Here is a 22,433-nt window from a genome sequence, read left to right on the forward strand (position 1 = left end):
CAGAATTTTTGTACGGAAACGGCGTTGGTGGAGGTCTCCGAGATCATCAGGGAGACCTTGGATGTGGGTGGCAAGGCCATGTTAGTCATGTTGGACCTGTCGGCGGCCTTCGACACCGTCCCCCACGAGGCGCTTCTCGCCAGGCTTTATGACATCGGCCTAAGGGGGACGGTGTTCAGATGGTTTACATCCTTTCTGGACTGCCGCCGCCAGACGGTCTGGGTTTCCCAGAGCTCCGCCGAGATGCCGCCATTGGGAGTCAGGGTTCCACAGGGTTCTGTGTTGAGCCCGACGTTGTTTAATATCTTTATGTCCCCTCTGGCGGCTACGGTGGAGGCTTACGTAGCCCGGATCGTGTCCTACGCCGACGACACGCAACTCCTCTTCACATGTGGCAAAGATCAGCCATTTGATGGGGAGAGAATTCGGGACTGCCTGGACATGGTCTTTGGGTGGTTCCAGCGGAATAGTCTGAAGGCCAACTCCAGTAAGTCGGAGGTTCTATTCTTCGGCTGTGCCATCGATCCCGAGTGGCGGCAATGGTGGCCGGCTGCCATGTGTCCCCCGGCACAATCCTCCTTGGTTGCCAAGAACCTTGGTGTTAAGCTGGATAACAAGCTCTCATTGAGAGCGCACGTTCTTGGCCTGTCCGGCACTTGTTTCGGCATTCTGAAAATGCTCCGCAAATTTCTTCCTCTACTATCTGCGGAGCACAGGCGGATTACGGTGCAGGCGCTCATCGGATCCAGGCTAGACTATGCCAATGCTCTTTTCTTAGGCCTTCCTGATTACTTGGTCCAGCGTTTGCAGGTGGCACAGAACTCTGCAGCCCGTGCGATTTTTGGTCTGCATAGACGAGCACGGGCTTCTGGGCTGCTGCAGACGCTTCATTGGTTGCCGATCCGGAAGCGGATTATGTTCAAATCCCTGACGCTGGTGCACAAAGCTCTGTTTGGCTCAGGCGCGGGATATCTGCAGAAGAGATTGGCTTTCTATCGCCCGGCTCGCTCACTGCGTTCTGAATCCCTTTTCACTGCTGTGGTCCCGCGTGTGAGGAAGGCCCGCATTGGGGGGCATTCTTTTAGCCTCAAGGCCTCCCAGCTGTGGAATTCGCTCCCACTGGCACTTCGCAGTACCACCAAATCTGCTTCAATTTAGAAAAAATTTGAAGACTTGGCTTTTTAATCTTTCTGTTTAGGCGGGTTTCTTCTTCTTTGGAATCTGTTTTTCTTGTTATGTTGTTCTACACCTCAGCCCGTGGAAAGCGCCGGGACACTCTTTTAGAGTAGCCGAGCGCTATACAAACGCATTTTAACATAACATAACATAACAAAAAGGCAGGGTTTTTGCAAGTTAGGCCAGCACTCCTTTACCTGCAGCTACTAAATAACCCTAGTGTCATCTTCCATGTAGCCAGTTACTTGGTGGGTGCTGTGCGTTCAAAGAATAGGCTCATGGGAAACGCAAGATTGACTATATCCTTATGAAGTTTGCATCTTGTTATATAAAGGATACCGTGTATTGGGAGTAAGGACAACGGAGGAGAGATCAATTTATATTGTGATAAATGTTGATTTTATGAAACTAGTGATGTATTTTTAAATTTTACTCTTTTTCTTGCTTTTAACATGATTGTCTTCTTTAAAAAAAACACTGAAGTATATTTTAAATCTTGAATAATGTGTGTTTTGTATGAATTATTGATATTGTATATTTATTGTACCGCGCCTTTTTTTATATTGATTTATCGAAATAAAGTATTTTGACTGACTGACTGACTAACCATATTTAGCAATTTGCAAGCTGTTTAAACAACACATGGCTGGGTGGCATTTTGCACGCCTGCCTGTGTAATTTTAAAAGAAACTTTCAGGGACGTTTTAAAGATTTTGGGGCCTGTGGGCCAAATGTATTTTTGGGGCCCCTGTTCAGACCAGCTTTGATTTTAAGATCCAGTCTCAGCTCTTTCATGCCTTCTTTGGTCAAATACTAAATGTGTGTACATTGGATTTTCAGGGATAGTGATGTGTGTTTTCAGTATGTAACACAACAGCAGTTCACTAATATTACTGCAAATAATCTGTCACACCCTACTATTACTCATATGTGAGGTCATGTATTAATGTAAAATATACTTTTTATATGGATGTCGCATGACGCATAAACACCTTTTGTCTGCAAAATGTCTATAATAGACTTTTACACATTAAAAGTGAATGATAGAAAAACGCTATTTACAACATTGTGTTTAAAAATGATTCAAGGTCATGAGGCAAGACTGTAGAACAGAGCTGGCTCTTTCAAACACCCCCCCCCCCCCAACCCCCTTTGAAAGGCTGGTCCCTGGGCCGGAGCCCACTTTGCCCATGCCTTAAGCTTCTCTGGAAAAGTTGTCTCTGCTCTGAGAAGAGCTAACTCTCCCAGGAGGGGGTTAATTCACAGAGCTGACAGCTTTCAGCTGCAGTGTGAGGCAAGGGGTCTCTTCTGCTAAAACCGAAAGCCTGTCTGTTTGTTTTTGTTTTAACAGATGAGACTACTTGCCTCCCACTGCAGCTGAAGCCGTCAGCTCTGTAATTAACCCCTTCCTGGGACAGTTAACAAGACAAAAGTACAGGCACCTCGTGCCTCATCGATCTCCCCTCCCTCCCCCTTCCACACACCGAGTCCCCCAAGAAGACTTGCAGGGAACAAAGGTCAGATTGGCGTGGAGTGCGCGCCCCCCTGGGATGGTGTCGCGCCCCCCCCCCCCCCCCCCCCAGGGAGGCGCGCCCCACAGATCGGAGAACACTGGCATAGAGGGATATACTGGGCAATGGCAAGGCGGGGGGCTCAGCCGAGGTAGATAACATCAGAAATGGCAGCAGTTTTGAGCATAGACTGACGAGGAGAGAGGTGGGTGAGGGATGGGGCAGCCACTCGTCCAGGGATTCATTTTGAAACAGAATTTTTTTTCTGTAAGTGTGGCTCCCAATGAGGCCTTCCTCGGTGTGAGGGGAATACACACCTCTGCTCCAGGCAAATAGCGATGCACAGGAGGTGGGAGAAGGGGGTGGAGCAGAAAAAGCAGCAACAGCTGGGAGGTGGTGGAAGAGGGCGAGTACAGGAAATGCAAGCGGAGACAAAGGAATAAGTAGAACAGCAAACCTACTTACATGGCCAGAATGGAATGGCTCTAAGTAACAGGGCCAGTCGCCAGGAACAGGAACCACCCACTGAAAGGAGGGACTAATATGAAATCTGGCCACAGAAAAGAAGGGAATTTAGACAGACACACAGAGTAACGAATTGGGAGTGAGGGGTGTAATCAATGCCAATAGAGAGAGATTACGCCATGCCTTGCAGAGCAGCGCAAGCGCTGCTAGGCTCGGCCTAAAAATGAGACTGAACAATCAGCAATTTCAACGTATACAGATTATACCAACAATTTGTTAAAAATAGAGATACTGGCGCAATACATGTGTAAGAACAAGGAAAATAGTGCACATGAATTTATAATTACTGTAAGATATACTACGAGTCCCTTCTACATCAGAAAGTCACACAGAATGCAAACCAATATGTATAAATTGCAGTTTAAACATAATCACAAAACAGACGAAACTCAACAGCATTCATAAATGTATTGAATGAATGAATAATTTTATTGTGTGGTTACTTAAAACCATTACATTAAGACCAAGGTATAAAATTACAAAAGTTAAAAAACCACAAAATTTCTGTAGGCATTCACAAATGTATTGCTACACACAAAGATGGAATAAAAAATTATTTTACCCTGAATTTTTTCACCTCACGTATTACATCATGAATACACTATAAACTGAAAACTACAACTCCCATTAACGATAGAAGCGAGTAGATTATTTTTTTTAAACATATATACTGTATTGTAAAATACCAATAAATCACACATAAAATGAATGGACAGTTCGCGGATATTTACGATGGGGTTTTCTACTATATTACTTATCGATGAATGGATGCCCCACTGCCTCGTAAACATTTAACATAAAACATTGAGGTAATTGCGGTAGTCCTCTTACGCGGGGTTTCTACACATGACATAGAACGTGCAGGTGTTGGTGCAAGTGTTGTGGTTGACCGTCCTAGTGCTCCTATATTATCTCCTGGTTCTGACTTTACTTCGTTTTGCCCTACCTTCAATCATGGGGATTCGTAAGGGTTAAGAAACTTGTCTAGGGTAGTCCACATCTCTCTGTTGTGATTCTTCCATGGGGCGTATCTTAGTGTTGTCAGCACCTCTAAGGAATGTCACCCAGTTCAGCCATCCCTTGAACGTGGCCTTGGTTGTGTCCTTCCAATTGGCGAGCACAGTTTTGGCTGCCGATGTTAGGAGGAAGTCAAGGAGGTTTCTGTCCTGCTGTGTGATTGTGTCCACACTTAAGAGTTTGGTAGTGATTGTGGCAAATTCTTCTTTTAGTGTACATCCTAGGGCCCTGTTTGCGAATGTGAAGACTTAATTCCAGAACTTTCTAACCTTCGAACAGTGGAATATGAGGTGCGCCAGGTCTCCCTTTTCTGAGTCACAGCTCCAGCAGAGGTCAGTTTCTCTACCGGGCAGGCGTCCACCGTCAATTCGGTGCATAGCATAGGTTCATAGTATGCAAGATGGTCCACCGCTATCACTGCCTGTCTGATGGCCTCAAATGCTTTGTTGCAGTTTTCTGTCCACGTGAATGTCTGGCCTTGCTTTGTCAGTTCTCTCAGTGGTGTGCTTACTGTGGCAAAGTCTTTTATGTATCTTGTGCAGTAGCTGGCAAGCCCAAGGAATGACCTCACTTCTGCAACATCATTCGGGTGTTTTGCTTTTTCTAGCGTGTCTACTTTGCTGCGGTCTGGTCGCATTCCTTTTTTGGAGAAAATGTGTCGGAAGAACACCAGTTTGTCTCGCCCAATTTCGCACTTGTCTTTATTGAGCGTTATCCCTGCTTGTTCCAACTGGGAGCATACGTCTCGCAATGCTTTGTCATGTTCATCATCGGATCTACAAAACACCAGAATGTCGTCACTGTAGTTCAGGCTGTTTTTTACCGGCCTTATTACTTGCCTTATTGTCTCTTGAAATATTTTGGCCGCCGATGAGATTCCAAAACGTAGTCACTTGTATCGAAAGAGACCCATGTGTGTGGAGAATATTGTGATGCATCTGGACTGAGGGTCAAGCTCTAGTTGATGATAGCCTTTGGACAGATCCAGCTTTGAGAATCGTCATGTTCCGGTCAGGCAGCTGATCAGGTCGTCGAGGTGTGGTCCAGGGTGACTTTCACGTTCAATTGCTGTGTTCGGTATTCTCAAGTCAACACAGATGCGAATTTTGGATGTGTTCTTTGGCACTGCCACTATTGGTGACACCCATGGTGTTCGTTCCTCTGCCGGCTCTATGATGTCATAACTTAGCAATGCTTGCATTTCTTCCTCCACTTGCAGTTGCAAGTGGATCGGCACTCGCCTGTGGTGTTGAGCCACTGGTTTTACTGCTACATTGATGTGCAGTGTTATTGGTCGTCCTTTTAGCTTCTCTAATCCATGTAGGATCCTGAGATAATCTCGCAGGATGTTCTTCTTCTCTGACATGTGGTACGTCATTGCGAGGAGGCCTATTACCTGCGCTGTGACATTGCTCAGTTGGCATGGTGCTGAATGTCACCCTTTAGTACATGTATGTCTTCTTTGCTTGTTTGGCCTTTATATACCCGTGTCTTTGTAAATTTTCCCATGTTAGTCACCGATTTTCTTGATCCCCACGTGAATACGTCAACTCTCGATGGCCCCAGCGCTGGCTTGACTTTCATTTTGTCATATTCGGATGCATACATGATGTTGCATGTTGCTCCGCTATCTAGTACGAAACGTGTTTTGTGTTTCCCCACTTCTATGGTCACAGTCTCAGTTTTTTTTTATTGATTCTTCTCCATCAGGTGGATGGTCTCTTGCCCCTTGTCTTCTTTTCCGGACAAAGCAACGGCATCGGACATTAGGTATAGTCGTTCTACGTTTTCTTCCTCCGCTTCTCCTTCAGATTCAGCCGATGAGCTGCGGTTTATCGTTTCCATGTGCCTGGCATACCTGCTTGTTGTCATTCGCGGTCTTCCTCTCTCACTTCTGAATTGCATTTGCCGTTCCTTACCCCGCTCCATCTGCTTTACTTGAACAGTCACCCTCGCTTCGGCCCTCACCAACTATAGAATCTTCTCCAGCGAGGTTGGTTCCTTCAGAATTCATGCGCGGAATTCCGTGTCACGACATCCTTCGATGATGCGCAGGCGAATCGCTTGTTCGTTGTCAAACAGTGCGTTACCAACTTGCTTAGCCATGTCGCAAAGTCACCAAGTGATTTGTCTGTGTGCTGAAATGTGATTGTGAACTATATCTCTCAAAATCAATGTTTCTTTGTGGATCAAATCTGTCTGGGAGATACTTTATTAGCCCTTTGTATGTTGTCGTTTCTTCATCCGGGAGTGTCACTAGTAGGTCGTCAACTTCATCGCCTACAAGATTTAGAAACAGATCCATTTGCTTGGCGTCTGTTACAACCATGGCGTGCATGTAACGTATAAACTTGCGAATCCATCGCTCCCATCTGATCCCAACTTATGGCTTGGATAAATTGAACGGGAGGGGTCTGCGGTATTGAGCGCTCTGCTTCTCACTCCTTTGTTCAGTCATTTCCTGTGGTTTGCACTGGATTTTTCGGAGCTCTTTCTCTTGTTCTGTGTGCTGTCTCTTAATGTTCCTGTTATTTTAAGCCTTATTTTATTCATGCCCTTGTTTCTATTTCATCATTTGTGTCTTTTCCACTTGTACTTCTTTCCTTTCTCTTAATTTAATCTATTTTTAGCCCTTTTTGTCCTTATTTTCCTTGGTATTCGTCTATTTGCCTGTCATCAATATGGCCGCCGGGCTTTTCTTGCTCCTTATTGGCTAAACTGCCTGATTCTAAGATGGCCGCCCAATTCTCGTGAGATCGCGGGGCTCTTCTGGCTCCCGCCTGGCTTTAAAATGGCCACAGGATCTTCCGCGATTTCTATTGCCTGCTTTGCCTGACTTTAAGATGGCCGCCACTGCTCTCGCAAGATCTCGCGCGTGATTTCTAGCATCACTCGCGCTTCTTTTCAAGATATCGGGGAAAAGCCTCTTACTGGCCAGATGATTTCTTCACTGGGCCTGTTGCGGCCGGGGCTCCCACGCCGTCTTTCCGCTTGGCCGCACGGACCAGGGTGGGCTCCTGGCTCTGTAGTTTGTTACAGCTGGGCACTAGATACACGCTTTATTCTGCTCCCCACCTTCTCGTCGCCAGTTGTCGTGTCTGCAGACTCGAAGCACAACAGGAGTCAGTAGTCGGGATCAGGTATATTTATTTCCTTTGGTACAGCTCCCTTTGGTGCTCCCCGCAAACTCTAAAGACAGACAATGGCCCACCATTGTCAGGGGAGGAGTTTAGAAAGTTCATGGACTATCTAGGGATCCTTCACAGGTAAATAACGCCCCTGTGGCCACAATGAAATGGCATGGCAGAAAGATTTATGGGGAACACAAAGAAGGCTATACAAAGAGCAAAACTGGCACAGATATTAATAGGGCAGGCTCTATGTCAAGTACTAAGAGACTATAGAAACAATCCTCACAGCTCCACAGGACGGTGTCGCGCTGAGCTAGTGCTGGGCCGATCAAGCAGGACGAGGCTACCGCAGCTGGAAGCAGCAGCGAAAAAGAGCAAGGTAGCATTGCCACCAAAGATCAAAGCAAAAATTAAGACATATGCAGATGCAGAGAGACACGCCACTCCGGCGCAACTAAAACTAGGAGACGCGGTGGTGCAGCAGCGGAGGAAATCGGACAGCTGATTCTCAAAGGAGCCGTTGACGGTGACAGAGGTAAAAGGGCCCATGATAACAGCATCAGCAGGGCGCAACCACGTCACACAAAACAGCTCACACTTCAAGGAACCGAAGATTATGGAGGAGTAATCGCAACAGGAGGCATGCAACAAGCGGAAGGCGCGCAGATGGACAAAGGAGAAACACGGCAGAGAAGAGAGTGCAAAAGACCAAACAGACTGTTTGAAGAGATGTGATGCCCTCGCTCTCTCTCTGTCTCTCTCTTGACAGCAGTTGGCATCAGCAATATCTCTGTTTTGTCTGCAACAAGGGGGGATATGTCGTGACCTGGACACAGTGCACTAGGACCCTCAACAACGAGTGGTGGGAGGGGGCAAGGAACCGGACACCAGTTCCAGTCAGGGGATGAAAAGGGGCAGATGGACAGGAACTGGGGACGAAGCATGTTGTGGGAAGCACGCTGTACCAAAGGAAAAAAATATACCTGATCACGACTACTGACTCCTGTTGTGCTTCGAGTCTGCAGTCTGTCTAGTCTGTCTTGTCCATTTGTATCGTCACGTCCACACAGATGTCCAAAATCCAATATCAGGTAGAACGGTTCACTTTATAGTGCTACTAAAACCACCGTTCCTGACTAACCCAAACAGACTGCGGTGCACCAAGCCTTGTAGCCACCAACCCTACGCAATCCTCCAAACAAACATTCACGGGGGTAGATAAGGGAAAAGATAACGAAAACTACACAAGGTACACAATGACACTTAATAATAATACAGCATCACCACACGACAGCAACACCACCCTGCAGACAGACCTGAAGATAGTGTCGCTCAGCGTGAAGGGACTAAATCACCCGATTAGGAGGAAAAAGGTACTAGACTACCTTGCGAAGACGAAAGGAAATGTTATACTACTACAAGAAACAAAACTATCCAGGGAGGAATCTAACAAGCTTAGGGCAAAGTGGATAGGACAGGTAGCCTGCGCACCAGCTGCGGGCACGAAAAGGTGTCATCACTCTGATTAATAGAAACTCAAAGATAACCATTGACAAAGAACAGTACGGCGAGGAGGGGAGATTACTAATAACTCACCTGAAAAGAGGCGACGATACCATAATAGTTGTTAACACATACGCAGCAAAAAAGCGAGTAGATTTTTTAGAGCTCTTGTATCCCTTCCCACTAGTACTCCTTTGGCCCGCAATATTTGGACTTGAGCGTCAAGAGGTGATCGACTAAAGCCACCCTAAGACCTTTGCTCATTTAGCAGAGACTACGGTTTACCCCGGAGCTGGCCCAGTATGCTGAAGCTTTACATTATATAATTAGGGTGGATATATTTAACCAAATCCCATGGTTGAGATCCATGAAAAATCTCCTAACTCCTTTAGGGAATGTTGGTCACATCCTACGGCAGCACCCATGCCATCAAAGGGTGCCATTAACCCCTCCCATGCTCATGACAAGCTCAGCTCGTCATGAGCCACGGTGGCCGTGTGCTCATGCCGGGCTTAGCTTCTCATAAGGGTCAGAATGCTCGCACGCGGGGATAATTCCCCTGCTGTGCTGAACATTCTGAAGAAACGGGTGTGGCTGTGTCGTCATGAACACATGGCCACCGTGGCTCATGACGAGCTGAGCTCGTCATGAGCACCGGGGCGCTGAGCGCACCCCCCGCCCCCCAGCACAGCGTGGGAATTAGCCCCGCAGGCAAGGGGTTAAGAAACAGTATTGGACCCTGCTAGCATGTAGGGATGAGCAAAAAGTGGTGAGTACACTAACTGGTGAATTTCTCAGTTTTAACTCGTGGCACCGCTTGGAAAATTATTGTGACTTGATTTTTGTCCCTTTTGACAGGAAACTATGCCATCAATTCGGAGTAGGGGCATTACCTTTAAGATGTACCTCAAATTGGCAGGTTCGGACAGTGCTTTGTGTCCGTTTTGTAGTTCAAAAGCTGAGTCCGTACCGCATGTCTTGTTTGTATGTCCTGCCTATGTCCAGCCCCGTTCAGCATGGCTAACACGCAATTTTGAGAACTGGGTACCACTAGTCACCTTGATACTATGAGGATATTAAAAGTGGATACTTGCCCTTTGTTTGTCTACGGGGTAGCAAAGTTCCTGGGGTCTATGTGGTCGATAAGACATTGTAGGGCTAATTTGAGCTAGAAGTGGTGGCATCTGTCGGCTCTTTTATTAGGACATCATGGCTACATACCTATGGATGTTGTATAATTTTATTAACCAGACAGTACTATATTATGCATTGTGCTTTTACATTTGTGCTGCTAAAATTTAGATATCTCATTGTATCAGTTATTTTAATTTGTTATTTATTGTATTATTGGATCTTTTATGGCTTCCACTAAAATAAATATAATTGATGATGAGCGATATATATATGTATATATACATGCCTATATTCACACACCCAAAAAGAATAGTAGCCAAGAAAGTAAATTATGTTTAGATACACACCTATAAAAATTATAAGTGAAAATACACAAGAAAAATGAGAAAATATATTTAAAAAAGAAAGAATGCATAGGAAAGTGGATGGGGAGAAACAGAGGGCCGGGTGAGGTGAAGCAAATGACCAGCGAGCATTGCAAGCAACAAGGAGAGCACAGTAGATGGTTAAGGAGGTATTGGAAAAAAAAGCATAGGAAAGTCGGAGAAAGTCGCGTCAATTATGCAGGACATTTTTGGCGCTAACCGTGCCAGGGTTTCTTCCACATCGTGCGTTCCGTACAGTTTCAGATAAGGAGGGGGCATCGGTGCCAGCCAGTGCTTGGACTGCACCTTGCCCGCATCAGTTGCAGAGGAGGCCTTCACTGCCTGCCCCAGAGTGGACAGCTCACTCATCCCGGCTTGCTTCATTTATACAGGGGGCTTTCCACGAGGAAAGCTGATGAGCCCACAGCTTAGCGCCAAGTCCGAAAAGCATCTTTGATGGGTGTATGCACCTCACTAGTGGATGAGGCGAGGGAAAAAGTCCGAACCCAGATGAATGTCGGGAGTCCCTGCCCCCCTAGCCTGGCCCCAAGCCCGGCTGCCACTTTCCCAGACAGACAGGAAATTCCAAAAGCGGCTGGCCACGAACACAGCAATTCCAGAAATATCAACGGAGCGCCGTGGGATTTCACCAGTCTGACCCTTTAAAGCAACATAAGGACCCTAAAATAACAAGTCAGGTCCCGGGCCGGCGCCAATCACAGCGCGGCCCGGGGAATGACGTCACGGGGGTGTCCCGGGCCGGCAGCCAATCACAGAGCGGCCTGAGAAACACAGCAACAAGGGGCGGGACTTAAAAAAAGACCGAGAAACGCCCCCGAATCGCGTTCCGACTGGGATAGAGTGATTGACAGCCAATCTCTTCCAATGGCTAGCCTTCATTTATGGAGCTAGCCAATGGAAGAAGGGGCGGGTTCAAGTCCCCCATACTGTTTTAACATTAGATTTCGCCTGCGCGAACGCTGCTGTGCAGCGGACGCCAGGCGAAACCTAAAAAGAACAGGTTATAATGTTTGTATGCTCGTTTAATCCTAATAAATTTATTGAACAAAAAAAAATTAAAAAAAATAACAGGTTATCATTCTTTTACTGTCTCATCATTTTAGAAGTGAAGTATTTTCAATATCATATTTAACAAAGCCATGGTTGCAGCTTTTTTTTATTTTAAGCAACTAACAACCATTGACAAAGCCAATAGTCCTGGCTTGTTGTTGGTGTAATGATACTTGCTGTATTATATATCTGGATGCAATGACAGAAATAACAATTTTAATTTTCACGTTTGGGGTGAATTAACACCCCAACCAAAAGCACAGCTAGACTCGCCTGTTTAGGCCGCAGGGGTGGGGAAATCATATCGCCCGACGCCCGAGCCATGTTGATTTTTACCTCGGGCAAGAAGATTTAATGTCTAATTTGTCCGATGGACAAGTAGACATTAAATCGCGTACATAAAATACAGGCTTTGTGCACTTTGAGACTCACAACCAATCAGAAAGGCCGAATATGCTATTAAGGCCTCTGATTGGCTAGCAGTCCATGACTGGCTGTAGCCCGTGATTGGCTGGGGGACGGAAGCGGCAGTATCAACATGCGGCAGTCTCAGAAATCTGGTGTCTCGCTTTCTCAATTTCAATGGGTCGGACGTGCAGAACCACGAGGAAGCGGTTTCCATTTCAACACGAGGGTAGCACAAATAGCTCGTTGCTGGGGCACGACCTGTAGAACGAGGTGAGAAGAAAGTGTGACATTAATGTTACCATCTTAATGCAAAGTGAACTTGAGGCGTCAGGGTCGTAGGAATACAGTTCACTGTATCCTCTCTGCTCGCAAAGGGAAAAAGAAATGCAAACATCCTGCTGAGAGCTCAAATGAGAGCAGTCAAAATAACACGGCATTACGCTAGTGCCCATTTCAGATTCCACTTGAGAAAACAGAGCGTGCTAACTTGGGGTTTGGAGCGAACTGTTCTTTAAGTGGAGCTCAGCCATGCAACTATGCATATTATATTAAATTTGCCATTAAAGAATTGTACTGGGTCGTAAACATTTAACATTACCGCGCTCAGTATCTCAGCATCACCACACGTTAGCATTAGAGGAAATGAGCAACATGTTTGTTTTACCTCGTATTGTCTGTGACAGCTTGTGGAATTTAAAACTGTTGGGACGGATAGGTAATTTGTATTCATTTCCTTTAGGGACAGAAGTTGCAAACCGTTAACCGGCACAGTGCTTTAATCGAAGCAATCTACTTTTTGCCGGCATGAGAATTGACCTTGTGACAGTGAGCCTCTGTATGCTGTTATATAATATATATAAAGACGAAGAGATGTTGAAATTCCAGTGTCCCGAATCAGTCACATAGCGCAGACACTCATTTACTGGTGGGCTAATAGAGTGTGCGGCACACAATGTGACATGAGTTAACACTATCTGTCTCATTCTCTCTCCCTCGCCTCATTTTTCTCTCACACGCCAACATTGCATGCTCTCTTTCCTGCTATTTTTCTGAACCATGTGCCTGTGTAACCACATTTTGAAATAACTGGCTCGTGAGGATCGTGAATGCTGCATGCAGCCACATTCTGCAAGCGCCTAAGCCCTGTCTCTTCCTCCTCAAAGCCCCCTCTTAAGATGATTCTCGCAGCTCATTGCTTGCAGTTTAACTGGTTGACTTGTATGGATCAAACCACATCAGTCCAATCGAGGACGCCTGGCACACTCCCCATTTTGCACATTACATGTTGCGTGTTCGGAGGACCGCATTGTCTGCTTTCTTCCAGGAGACCACAAAGAAAAGGATTTCGAACTAGTGCTCTAATGTAATTTGTGATAATTGGGTGTTTTAACAAGCACTAAAATTGGGCAATTCCCCTAACCCTCTCCCTCCCCTTTTCCTTTTACCCCTCTCCCTCTCCAACAGGTTAATCAGCCCTTCAAACTAGCATACTGGCTTTGGAGCCTGAGACAGGCACATTGTAAACAGATCACGGAAGAAAAGACTCTGCCTGCTGATCTAACTCACTAGGATCGGAGCTGGGGAACTGCAGGTGTCTCTATAGTATATGTGGTAGCAGGCACAAAAGCCCACCAAACTACCATACTTATATCTATCTATGGAACGTAGGTTACAAACTGATCACTGCAGCAGACCTTTGACCTCATTGGCTGTCCAATCGGGAATGGAGGCTGTAATCAGTAAGCATCACCGTAGCCTGTGATGTGATCAGATTTTCTCGAGCTCTATTTAGGCATAGAGCCATCAATGCCTGGGTACGTTAGAAGTACAGAATAATGTTTAGACTGTTGCCCTCACCCCTATTGCCACCCCTGAAGCTCATGCCAAGCCCAAAACCCCACTCGATGCCTGCACTCTCCCATCCGTATTATTTTTTATTCGGACTAAAAAATGTTTTTCAGGGGATCTCGGGGTCATAACTCTTCATCGTCACTGAATTCAGTGTCACCACTAGGTGGCATCATAGCCTCCAGGACAGGAACCTGCGGATACAGAGCTGTTTCATTGCCCCTTCCACTTCCGGTGGCCAGAACCCACCTTCAGCAGAGACCCATTTGCATCTCACAGCCTCCACCTCAATCATAGCCACTCAAAGGCTTGCCCGGTTCTTTTCACAGTTTGATGTTGCCTCTGGTGGAGTTCAGTGGCCTGCAGGATGGATGCCTGTGGCTAGCATCAGAAGTCTGCAGCGAAACTTGCACAGCCACCTGACAGTGAAAGACCATAAAAAGTTAGATAATATTTTGGGTTTTTTAGCCACTGCTTTGACCCCGTCCCCAGATTCACTAACCCTGCTTCCCCCGTTTCGTGCAGCATCACAGTTCCTATCAATTTTTTAATGCAATTTAACCACTGAGCAGACAGCACCTTTTCCAGCCTCGCAAACTGTTCCTGCTACCACCCCTGCACTCTCACTTCCCTGAGAATACAGTATTCAGGACTTGCTGCCATGGGGTTTGGAGGGCAGGACAGGAGAAGAGGTAGGGCCAGGGCCTCCTGTCACAGACTCCAGAGCGGGTGAAGGGAGGAAAGAGTCCCCTATTACGAAGAGAGTCGAATGGGGCTGCCCCACCATTTTACCAACCACCATCCCTATGCCCTTCACACAAAGACCACACACATACCCACCCCGCTCCTGACTCCCCTGTTACAGCCAGAGCTGCTGACTTTGAACCTTGGGTACCAGGTTTGAGTCTCAGCATTGCTAAACATTCTGTGATTCTGGGCAGGTCACGTAATCTGTTCTGGCCTAAAAATAAAAAATACATTAACCTGATCTTGTGTATTGTAACTGGTGCTCATGAGAAGCACTCCAATACCTTTGGGTCATGATGGCGCTATATAAACAATCAGCAAAAAATAAACGCTCACATGACAAGCACGGTGCTTTCCTTTCACAGACGAAGCAGACTCTGAAGCTTTCACTTTTTAAATGTGAAAGGAACGAATCCTGCATCTTGAACTCAGACTCTACCACCATCAGTGCAAGAGGTGCATGGAAAGTACCTCGTTGTTTAGGCCTGTGTCCTGGCTTGATAATATAACTTGCATTTGTAAAGCACACATTTACCCAGAGGGGTAATTTTGTGCTGAATAATAGATGTTTATTGTTACCCAACTCAATGGTACTAATTATATCGACGCCAGAAGGATGAAAGGCTAAGTGGTCCCTGTGGGATGTGAACCTGTGACCATGAGGTCAAACCCAGTGCCGTACAATAGATGCATTAGTCCACTAATCCACCACACCTGATATGTCACTAGAGAAAATACATTTTGTGGTGCTTTTGGGTGTTTGCTCAGCTATTATTGGATTTCTAAATTCGCTGCAGAATAAACAAACTTCATTCGCCAGATAGCATTTGACTTTCCAAGAGGCCAGAACAGTGTTTCCAACTCTACTGTGACTGAGCCTAGGCGTCATTGCCAGGTGTGACATAAAATGCTGAGTAGTTGCAGTTATTCACTAGCCCCCCATCTCAATGATGCTCTGCTCTCCACTTCTAGATTTACTGTCATTTTAACTTAACACTTCTTCTGTTTGCTTTGAGACTAGTGCTTCCTTTCCAGCTTTGTGAGTGTGAAGATTTCACAGCTGCTACATGTCCTACATATCTGAGGCAGACAAACTTGAACATAAGTTGCTAAGCTGCACCTCTTCATGTTATGGTAGCTTACTCTGCTGCTGCCTACTATATGCATGAGAGAACCCTGTACTGCTACTGCCAGTGCTGCATATGCTTTTTGTGTGGGAGAAGAATGTGGAGATGTTAGCAGTGAGTGCACAATAATATAAACACACCACACAGAAGTGTAAAAGGAGGGATTGATTTAACTGCCCATTACTGCCTATTGCGTATTTGTGTATACTGCCTCAGTGAACCACAGCACATCTGCTAGGTGATTTTGCTGCCCCACGAACCATTCATAAGCTCTGCCAAGAAGGGCAGTTATTCCCATCCATAAGTTTCAGAGCATAACATTTGAGTATTTTTGAAGCTGGACAGCTATGAGTTGGCCCTATGATGAAGAACACCCTTCTGTCCTACAGCTTCATATTTCGACAGTCTGGTCTGTGCCAAAAACACTTCAAGAAATGTAGTCCATTACCAGTCTGCACTTTGTCTCAACTCATGAAAATGTGTTACATGCACACTAGTTGATAATTGGTTGCAGTGCGCACTGACACATCTGCACGCATGCTGTACAACCATAATTGGATTTGCATTTGAAATATGTATTGCTCAGTATGTTGCACTGATTCTAGTGCAGATTCTCTGTGCAGACCTACCATAGTAATTTATGGAGTAGGCGGGGCAAGCAGTTACCTTCCCAGGACAAGTAGATTTATGTAACATTTTGTCCCCTGGCCAAGTAGATTTTTGAAAAATTTCCACACCCCTGAGGCCGTTATCCTGTTTTCCGAGTAATCCATGTATTCCATTATAATCAGATTTTTTAACCACTTTTATCCAATAACAACATAATAACAGTCGGGCGGAACACTATACTAAGCGCAGATTTTTAGCCGAGGTGTTTTAAACCACGCCCTTCATTACATCGAACAACTCCTTTGAAGAGACCCCCCAGTTTTTTTACACCACTTAAAGCCCTGGAAACAACACCATGTCACAGTCACCTCACATTCTGGCACTGTGCATCATGCATGACTCATGACTTCTACGTTTTCAGACTCCCTGTGTGCAGGGGCATAGTGAACTTTCCCCCACCCCACCCCTTGCTTTAGGAACTACAGCAAGGTGAAGTTCTTGATGGGCCTCTTCTATCTGCAACTCTGCTGACACAGCTCATAATGTGAAAAGGTGGGTGAGTAAATAAGTGAAGGAATGTGTGAATGGCTGGATGGATTACGGAAAGGCTGGATGGATGAATGAAAGGGTGAATTGATAGATAATGAAAGAAAGGATGGATGAGTGAATGAGTGGAAGTATGGATGAGAGAAAACGTAAATAGATGGATGTATGGGTGGAAGGGTAGATGGATGGATAAAAGGGTGGATGGATGTGTGAAAGGATGGGTGGATAGATGAGTGAAAGCTTAGATGATGGGCGAGTGAATGGGTGGATGGATGAGTGAAAGAATGGATGGATTGAATTGATAAGTGAAAGACGATGGATGGATGGATGGATGAGTCAAAGGGGGTAGATGGACAAAAGGATGGATAGATGAGTGAAGAAGTGAAAGGGTGGACGGATGAGAGAACGGATGGATGGATGAGTGAAAGGGTGGATGAATAATAGGATCAATGGATGGAATTAATCGATGGATGAGTAGATGGATGGGTGGGTGGGTGGATGGATGGATAAGTGAAAGGGGGATGGAGAGAGAAAGGGAGGATGAATGACTGAAAGGGTGAATGGGTGGAAGGTTAAATGACTGGGTGGATGGATGAGTAAGTGAATGGATGGCTGGATGGGTGAAAGGGTAAATGGCTGGATGGATGAGTGAATATATGGATGGGTGAAAGAGTGGATGGATGACTGTACAGATGGATGGGGTGAAAGTGTAGATAGATGAATAATGGATGGATGAGTGAAAGGGTGGATGGAGGGATGTATGAGTGAAATGATGGATGGAAGGATATATGGTGGATAGGTTTGCAAATGGTTGAATATGTTTGGATATAAATGGGCACATAGATGGAAGGACAGAATGAATGGTGAAAGACTGGATGATAGATAAAAGAATGATACACCTTGTAGCACCCATTATCTTAAGTAATATTTCCTAAACATTTCATGTTTGTTAGAACTGGCTATGAACTGGCTATTTCTGTTAGGCTATGGCTGACGCCAAAGCCAGGCAGAAACCAACATTCTAGTCAGGGCAAGGGAGTCACACGCCAAGATAACCCCTGCTCACCCCTTGGTAGCTTGGCACGAGCAGTAAGGCTAAACTCGGAGGCAATGTGTAAAGCATTTGCGCCAGCACACAACAGCAACAACATACTAGGCACACCAGAAAAGGAACTCCACACAAGATTATTATGAAATAACTTTTGTATTGTAAAAACACATCAGATAACGGGCAATATTCACAAGAGATTATTTACAGGAGACAGGGCCACGTGGGCCACTGTCAGAATCAGAAATAGCACTTCTAGAATAAATAATAATAAAGAATAAAAATCATAGTAGCACAAATTAGCAACTATGGCACACAACCAGTAACCACTGGTAACAGGAACCAGGACCTCACTAGGACCACCTGTACTAAAATAAGAACCACCTAAGAATAAAATACATTTAGGGGTTTAAACAAGAACACATTACCCATGATGAATGAAACACATTCAGAGGAGTAGTAAAGGGAAACACATGATGCATAAACCTACACATTCAGCGGTGTTAAGAACAAGGCACATGATGCATCACAAACACATTCAGAGGTGCAGCGCTAGAAGACACATGACGCCTAAAACATTCAGGACGTGCAGCGCAGGGAAAGAAAGACACATGATGCATAAAAACATTCAGAGGTGCCAGAACATAACTCAATAGCGCAAAAACACCTTAGCAATTACTATTAAAAACATAGAAATCACATTGCGCAGAAATCACATACCAGCCCCATCTAATAAAGGGACTAAAGAGCCCTGTGTCCAGAATGTCAGGGCGTGCTGCCAAGCAGCGCCAGTCAGGGGTGCGCCAGTGCGCAAAACCTAAACGTAGCAGGTGCCCACTACTTGCTGGGCACCGGAGGACAATCACAAGACCTAAAAGGTGCAGCTGCCCACTAATTGCTGGGCAGCTGGGAAGCAGAACTGCGGCAGGGCTCTCACTAGCCCTCAGAGACAGAACTGCGCTCAATCGTTGGAGCCACACAGGCTCTGACATCACACTGCGGCCAAATGCTGGAGCCACACAGGCTCTGGGCATATCACATGCCCCAAACGTTGGAGTCCCCCCTCCTGGGGACTCGGAATCTCACACATGCCCCCAGAGCCTTCTAGGCCGTAACAAGACACATATGCCGCCTCACGATGATGGAGCCCCTCACACGGGGACTCAGAAACAACTGGGAGCCTCTCGGGGCTCTTGACTACGAAGAACTGCCCCTCGAGCCTCGGCCGGCTCTTAAATAATAATGCTCCATCGTTGGAGCGGCCCACTAAGCACATGGGGCCGCTCTGACTCTGCGCCTGCCCTGGCACAGCCACCACTTGGCCTCACGGAGCCCCTCCAGCCCTTTCTACTCACCGGGCTTTCTTCGGCAGGGCTCCTCTGCAGAGGCGTCAGGTGGGGCTTGGCGCTGGTCTCCCTCTCCTCACGGGAGACCAGCCAGGTGCGGCCCGCACAGGACGGCTTCTTCCCTTGGTGCGGGGCTCTCCCAACTTCACGGGAGACCCGCGCCATCTGTGCCGCACTTCTCCTTCTCCCGGGGCTCCCTCAGCACACGGGAGCCCCGCAACAGCCCGCACTTCCTCAACCGGGCAGTTTCTCGCTCACGAGCGCTGGACCAATCCCAGCGCGGGGCTAACAACGAGCCCCCGACCACGTGACTCTTCCCTTGGCCGAGCCACAATCGGTGCGCAGCTCTTCTGTTGAGCCCTCGGTGATGCGCCAATCACAGCGCGGCTCGCTGAGGGGGGCTTGTCTCTCTGAGCCAATCAGGGCTCAACTCCTTCGGTTTCTTCTCTCCGCGGCCATGAAACACAGCTCGGGCCACGGCGGTGAACAAAGGGGCATAACGAGGGATGGGCACCCTCGGTCACAAAAATAAACGTAGAAACGGGGTGAGCACCTGTTAGGCACTTAAATAAATGGGGTGGCACCCATCAATAAAAAATAATTAAAACACGGGCAATAGGCAACAACAGCGCCCGGCGCTGTAAGAGTTAAACAGTGCTCCCCAGCAAGGAAAATAAAGCGCTCTCAAGCGCTAAAGACAAAATAAATCCACCAGGCGCTAGGGGTGAAAGCAAAGCACTACCAGTGCTAGGGACAAGTAAAGGTCCACAAATCCAGCAAGGTCCTTAAGCAAAGTGAAGCAAAAGGGGACCCAGTAAAAGGTCTCCAGAGTCCAGGACATCAGCAGTCCATCAGGTGTCCAGGGGCTGGGCAGGGCCCAGGGATTCCCCTGGGCCCAAGCAGCAGCACGCCCCTGGTAGGATTTAAGTCAGAAACAAGAACATTTTTAGAGTGTCACAGCACCCTTTTCATACCCAAAATCCTTTGTCTAAAGGGTGAGAACCAGCTAGAACTGGTTATAGGGAACTCCTTTCAGTGTGAGGGGCAGAGGCGACAGTCGCCCAGCAGGAGGTGGAGCCAGCATTGTGGCAGGCAGGCACAGCCCTCTTCACTTCCAGGTGCTATCTCCTCCCACTTCCCTGGCAGCAGATGCAGCCTTTCATCCACGGGCTGACTCAGACAACCTCCTGGGGCTCCCCAGTCCCTGTCACCCTCAAACCAGACAGTCAATCCACAAGCAGGCCCAGGCACTCCTGGACCAGGCTCACCAGCCAATCACACGCCAGACACAAATTACACAAATATGCCAACTTCTAAAAGTGGCACTTCTACACTAGACACAGTCATGCCGCATATATCATTATGCAGCATTCAATCTCACGAGTTTGTACATATCAAACTCGACCCTGCACTCCCCACACATCAGGAACTACCATGGGCATACATATTCCCCATTCATTCCTATGGGAGGGCAGGTCACTCACCACACATACACAGAGAGCTCAAGCACTTTACACTGTACCACAGTGAAAAAGTGCGCAGAGGCCTAAAATCACCAACACCAGGTCACAGAAACAGGCTAGGAAAAAGCAAAAAGTTTTGGGGTGAACCTGCCAAAAGGGCCGGGTCCAACAATGTTAATATGAGTCATTGTCTCTATATAATGTGTGTGATGTAACTCAGTCAGACACCCTGCCCTACATAATTGGGATGAGTGACACTATAAAAGAAATTAAATACACATGAGAGACGGTCTAAGTGTTAAATACACATGAGAGACGGTCTAAGTGAAGATGAGGGGCACAATTGGAGGGTGGTAGCAAGGCCGGACTGGGCATCGGGAGTTTCCCTGGGAGGCTGGAAAGGGGAGGGGGAGCGGTGTTGTTACTGGGGGCTGGCACTACAAAGTTCCTTGTATATCCAGTACTTTTCAATCAAAAATAAAAGCGGCCTCACTTATATTCAGGTGCGCTTCACCATTTTCTGGTGACTAATGTACCTGCTGGAGGGAGATGTGAATTTGGAATCGTCTAAGGTAGCAAGCTGCAGCCATACTGAAAAACCTTGAAGTGCACGATTATCTCAACCTAATATAAACTTATTTTGACTTGTACTTAGGTGGTTGTCTATTTACTTACTTATATACTATTGGGCGACCACCTCTGACGTGTCTGTAAAACTTACCTTTTGTCCCGAAGTTTTGTTCTGAATTTTGACCTTTTGTCCTGAATTTTGTCCCTTTGTCCTGAATTTTTACACTCACCGTCCTGAATTTCCACCTATGCCAGTTCGTCCCCCTACCCACAACGTTCTATATACTACTTTAAGCACTTCACCGCCCCCAAAAACAGTCATTTATGTACGATGACCTCACCTATATGTCCAGGTGAACATCCAAGAACCATATGTATTATGACTGGAATCCTGAGTGCAATGTATTCCTATGTTCTCATCTCACTTACTCTCCTCATCCTGTCAAAGTTGTCCCTGAACCCGGAAGTTAGCGCTTTCCATTTGTACAGTCCAGAAGGCTATCCTCGATTTTTCAATGTCTCCTATATTAAATAGCCTCCTCTTCTCATCTCACTACTCTTATCCAACCAACTCACTCACTTTGTGTCAGGTGTGACTCTCGGTTACTTCTATTTGCCCACCTGGCAAAAGAAAATGCATCCATATACTTTAATGGGGTCACCAGCTTTTCAAATCTATGTAATCGTCTAGTGTTTGCTCTCTCCTCAATAAGCGAGCGCCTGTGATATGCGTTGCTCTTACCCAAATGTCCAGTTGGATGTCTCGTAAGCCCCCTTGACCCTGGTACAGGTCTAAGCTCAGCTGGTCCAGGCTGAGTCGCTCCTGCAGGAAGTGGCCCAGGTAGTGCTGCAGCAGGTAACGGCTGGCGCGTTTTTTGATAGACGCAGACCAGGGGAAAAACCAGCGGGACATGGTAAGAGTTCAGAGGGCACATAGCCCTAATCAAAAAGGTACCAGCTTTCAATCAATTCCTTGTTTATTCTCCTCCTGGAGGAGGGAGGCGCAGAGGTGACGTCACCTGCCGCGACGCTAATCGCACGAAAGTGACAGCGTAATAGACATAGAAAGGGGACAGAAGAGTATGAATTTAGGGCGATTGCCATTTTGAAATGGAACCGCTGTTTAAGGTTTGAACGGAGTAGACCTCGTTCATTTATCTATTTATGCAATATTATATAGCGCAGCCAGTACTCCAAGATGTTGGACGCCTAACAATAACATGAGAATCATAAGTTACAATATAAGGCAACATTTGTAAAACAGAGAAAGGTAGATTTTAAAAAAGGG

At 46.5% G+C, this 22,433-nt stretch overlaps 1 protein-coding gene across 1 annotated transcript in view; it reads right to left on the reverse strand.

The window, feature by feature from the left end:
• Positions 1–22,150, reverse strand: part of ATG2A (autophagy related 2A) — a 2,120,972-nt gene extending 2,098,822 nt beyond the window's left edge. Inside the window, exon 1 of the mRNA XM_086939522.1 lies at positions 21,888–22,150. Within this exon, the coding sequence (XP_086795648.1) occupies positions 21,888–22,058 (171 nt within the window). The 5' untranslated portion in view covers positions 22,059–22,150. The remainder of the gene's footprint in view (positions 1–21,887) is intronic.
• Between the last annotated feature and the right edge of the window lie 283 nt (positions 22,151–22,433).

The sequence above is a fragment of the Lissotriton vulgaris genome, chromosome 9 (assembly GCF_964263255.1).
Source record: "Lissotriton vulgaris chromosome 9, aLisVul1.2, whole genome shotgun sequence".
NCBI lineage: Eukaryota > Metazoa > Chordata > Amphibia > Caudata > Salamandridae > Lissotriton > Lissotriton vulgaris.